This window comes from Montipora foliosa, chromosome 8 (assembly GCF_036669935.1).
Source record: "Montipora foliosa isolate CH-2021 chromosome 8, ASM3666993v2, whole genome shotgun sequence".
NCBI classification, from domain to species: domain Eukaryota; kingdom Metazoa; phylum Cnidaria; class Anthozoa; order Scleractinia; family Acroporidae; genus Montipora; species Montipora foliosa.
The window spans coordinates 27,332,982-27,336,488 of NC_090876.1; the positions used below are offsets into that span (position 1 = coordinate 27,332,982).

General features: G+C 38.9%; 1 protein-coding gene across 1 annotated transcript in view; it reads right to left on the minus strand.

Moving 5' to 3' along the window:
- Nucleotides 1-946: 946 nt before the first annotated feature.
- The window catches only part of LOC137968498 (uncharacterized), a 4,474-nt gene continuing 1,913 nt past the window's right edge, over nucleotides 947-3,507 (minus strand). The window contains exons 2-3 of the mRNA XM_068815059.1: nucleotides 1,548-1,708; nucleotides 947-1,030 (exon numbers count right to left, since the gene is read on the minus strand). Of these exons, the coding sequence (XP_068671160.1) occupies nucleotides 947-1,030; nucleotides 1,548-1,708 (245 nt within the window). The remainder of the gene's footprint in view (nucleotides 1,031-1,547; nucleotides 1,709-3,507) is intronic.

Below are 3,507 nucleotides of genomic sequence, written 5' to 3' on the forward strand. Positions count from 1 at the left end.
ATAGTAGCTAATTATTGTGCACTGAAGATATTAACCCCTGATGGAGCCTTGAATTTACACTACTTGTTAATCCACATACTTTTATGTACTTTACAATTTAAGCTACTGTACAGACTAACATTAACAGAGGTGGCAGAAAGATATCGGCTCCACAGCCAAGGTAAAAATTGACTGGAGAAAAGCCTACCTACTGTCTGCTGCGTGTACAAAGAGTTCCAAATTAATTGACTTCAATTTCAGATTTTTACATAGACGGCTAGCGACCAATAATTTTTTGCAAAAAATAGGAATTAGAGAGGACGGAACATGCACCTTCTGCCATGATAAAAAAGAAGATCTGTTACATTTATTCTGGGGATGTGAAAAAAGTAGAATTTTTTTGGAATGACCTCTCTATATGGCTGCAGGCGTGCCACATTCTTTCAAAAGAGAACCACTTAGGAATGGAAACGGCCTTAGGCCTGAAGCCAGACAAAATTAATTTTTTTTGCCTAATGGCTAAGCACTACATTTGGATTTGCCATTCGAAAGAACGATCCCCAACCCAAAACAACTTCTTGCTTTCCCTGAAACAGACGCACCAATTGGAAAACAACACAATAAGAAATTCAAAGAAATGGAAGGAACGAGTCTCCTAAACCCTTAACCTTAATTTATTCCTCTATTTTAAAACTATAGTTATAAATGTAACCCGAAAGGAAAGAGATGGGTTTTCGAAGTGCTAGAAGTCGTATTTCATTTATTTATTTTATCTATTATTATCATTATTTATTTATTTTTTTCACTTATGTTAGAAAACGTAATTTCTCCCACCTTGCCACTTGACAGCAATATGCAGCATGCATTTCTCTTCACCATTCTTGTGTACTCTTTTGAGAAATACACGTCCTTCATTACAATCCTTAAAACTTTCCAGCTATTCTGCCCACATTGAGTATTAACAGCTTCAATTAAATGAGGTTCCAACCCAGTTAGTTTCTTTGCACCAACTGCGATCTGGCACCCAGTTGCCTCTTTCAGATTCTTTAAACTAGGGAAAGAAAGAAAAAAAAACACACATATCATACATTTTTTACTGATGTAACTAGAGTACAGTGCCTCACACGACAAACATTGATCTGTCCCCCCCCCCAAAAAAAAAACATAAACTTGGGCAGCAACCCTTCTTGTCTGATTATTATCATTGATGGCGCACACCTTTGGAGTGATGGGATTAATCCCAGCCACTTGTAGAGTGATGATTACAAATCTCCAGAAGTACATTGTATAAGAACCCTCTCTTTCTGATCAACATTCTAGAAATGAAACCCTTGCTCCTTCCAGCTGGCATTATTTCCGCTTGACAAACAAGTCTGCTTTGGGCGTGGAGCATCCATATCAACTGATAAAAGAAGAAAATTATGTCGGCATTTAACAGCATTTAATCAAAAGCATTATTCACTTACATTCTAATTTTACTTGCTAAAGGAAAAATCATTAATGTCAAGTACGTTCAAGATGTGTGTGCTAAATCCATGTCGTTTAAAAACAAAATGTCTGTTAAGTACCTGTCTACAGACAATTCCAGTTCCATGGCAATAATCCATCAAAGTGCCATTCATATCCTCAAATCCCAAAGTCGACCAAGCCCAAAGAGGCCCCCAAGCCTCCACATAATCAACTAGGTGGGAACCAGCATCATGCACATTCATGCCACAGCTACCATCACCTGTAAATTGACCGACAAATGTAGAAAACAGAAATTTCAAGTACTGTATCAAGAGGAAGGAATTTTCATTTCATAAACGTTTTTGTAACTGCAATTCCATACCATGTAAAGCCTGCAAAGTCCATGTAGAATTTGTCTAGCAGGTCTCTTGCTCGAGCTAATTGGGTTGCCGTTATTGCATTTCCTAAGAGGATGTAAATTGCTTCTGAAAAGCAGGCAAAATGTTCCATGCATTTCTCCGCCAAAAAGCCCACTACGCATGGCAAAGCATAGTACAGAAGCCACAATACTCGTCACATTTGTTGGAACACCCATCCTCGTTTCCCCCCTCCTTCAATGTTGATTTCAAAACTACCAGAAGTTTTCCGAAAATTTTTCCAACAACACTGAATTGGGGGGAGGGGGAGAAGGGATAAGCTGCCATCTTGTAACACGACGATTCTAGACCATTCGTGTAACGTGTTCCAACGAAATGTGTCTAGTATTGTATTCGTAATAATGTGTTAAGTGATGGGAGGAAGCATAGTAGATCTTGCTTTGATAACAACGTGTGCGATGGAGATTTATTGACGTCTCTTTAATCGCACGTGCTGGCTGTTTCTAGTGGTTTTTATTGTGAAACTCATTATATAAATTGGGGAATTTTCGTGGGAAAGGCGTGAAGATTTTGCGAATTGTTAGGGATACGATCAACAAGCGACCAAATATAACCAGTACGCAATGGTGTTCAAAAGTGCGATTGACATGGTGACCCGGGCCCGGGCATACTATTTATGCAGGGTTAAGGGACTGCCTATTCGTAAAGTTGCAGAGATGTGCCAAATTTCTATCGGAAGTGTTTTCAGGATTAGAAATGAGAAAAATATGGAGAGAAGGTGTATTAGGATGCATTCCAAAGGGGGTCCCAAGTGCAAGTTGAGCGACAGGGAAAAGAGACTACTGAAAAGACGTGTAAATGTACTGAGAAGAAAGGAGGTTAATTTCACGTGCAAAAGACTCATGGAAGAAACAGGCATAGATCAGTGGCGAGTTTCTGTCAGGACAGTTTCCTGTTTTTTAAATTCGCAGAACTACTTTTATTTACAGTGTGCCAAAAAAGGAATCATGAATGAAGAAGATATAAAAAAAAGGGTGAGGTTTGCAAAACACATGAAACAGAATTACAGTGAAAATGTTTGGACGGAAGAAATTGGCTTCTACTTAGATGGTACGGGTTTCACACAAGCGAAATCCACTAGATCAGGCAAGTGTACCGAAGGCTTTAGCTAAAGGTCATAAAGAGGGAACAGGAGGAAAAGTGTTGAGATTAATAGTCGCTATTTCCCATGACAAGGGAGTTATTTGCTGTGAGCCATATGAAAGAATGAATGGGAGATATTTCGCATCATTCATTGATGCCAATTTTCACAGGCTCTTTCACGTTGCTGGCAAAGGGAGCAGGTGCCTTTTTGTCCAAGATGGAGATCCTTCTCAAAATTCATCTTTAGCAAGAGCCGCAATGCAACGCACCAACAGCACATTAATTAAACTGTGCCCAAGATCTCCAGATCTGGCTTGCATTGAAAATTTGTTTTCAATAGTTGGCAGGAAGCTCAGGAATCAAGCTGTGCAAGGCAATATACGCTGTGAAACATTTCAACAGTTTCAAACTCGTGTGATAAAAACATTTTTGTCTGTACCCGTTGAGACTGTGAACACTTTAATAAGCTCTATGCCCAAACGGATTGACATGGTTATCAAGAGCAACGGCAAGCATATAAAATATTAATTAAGGATTCAAATTAGTTGTGTAAATATAT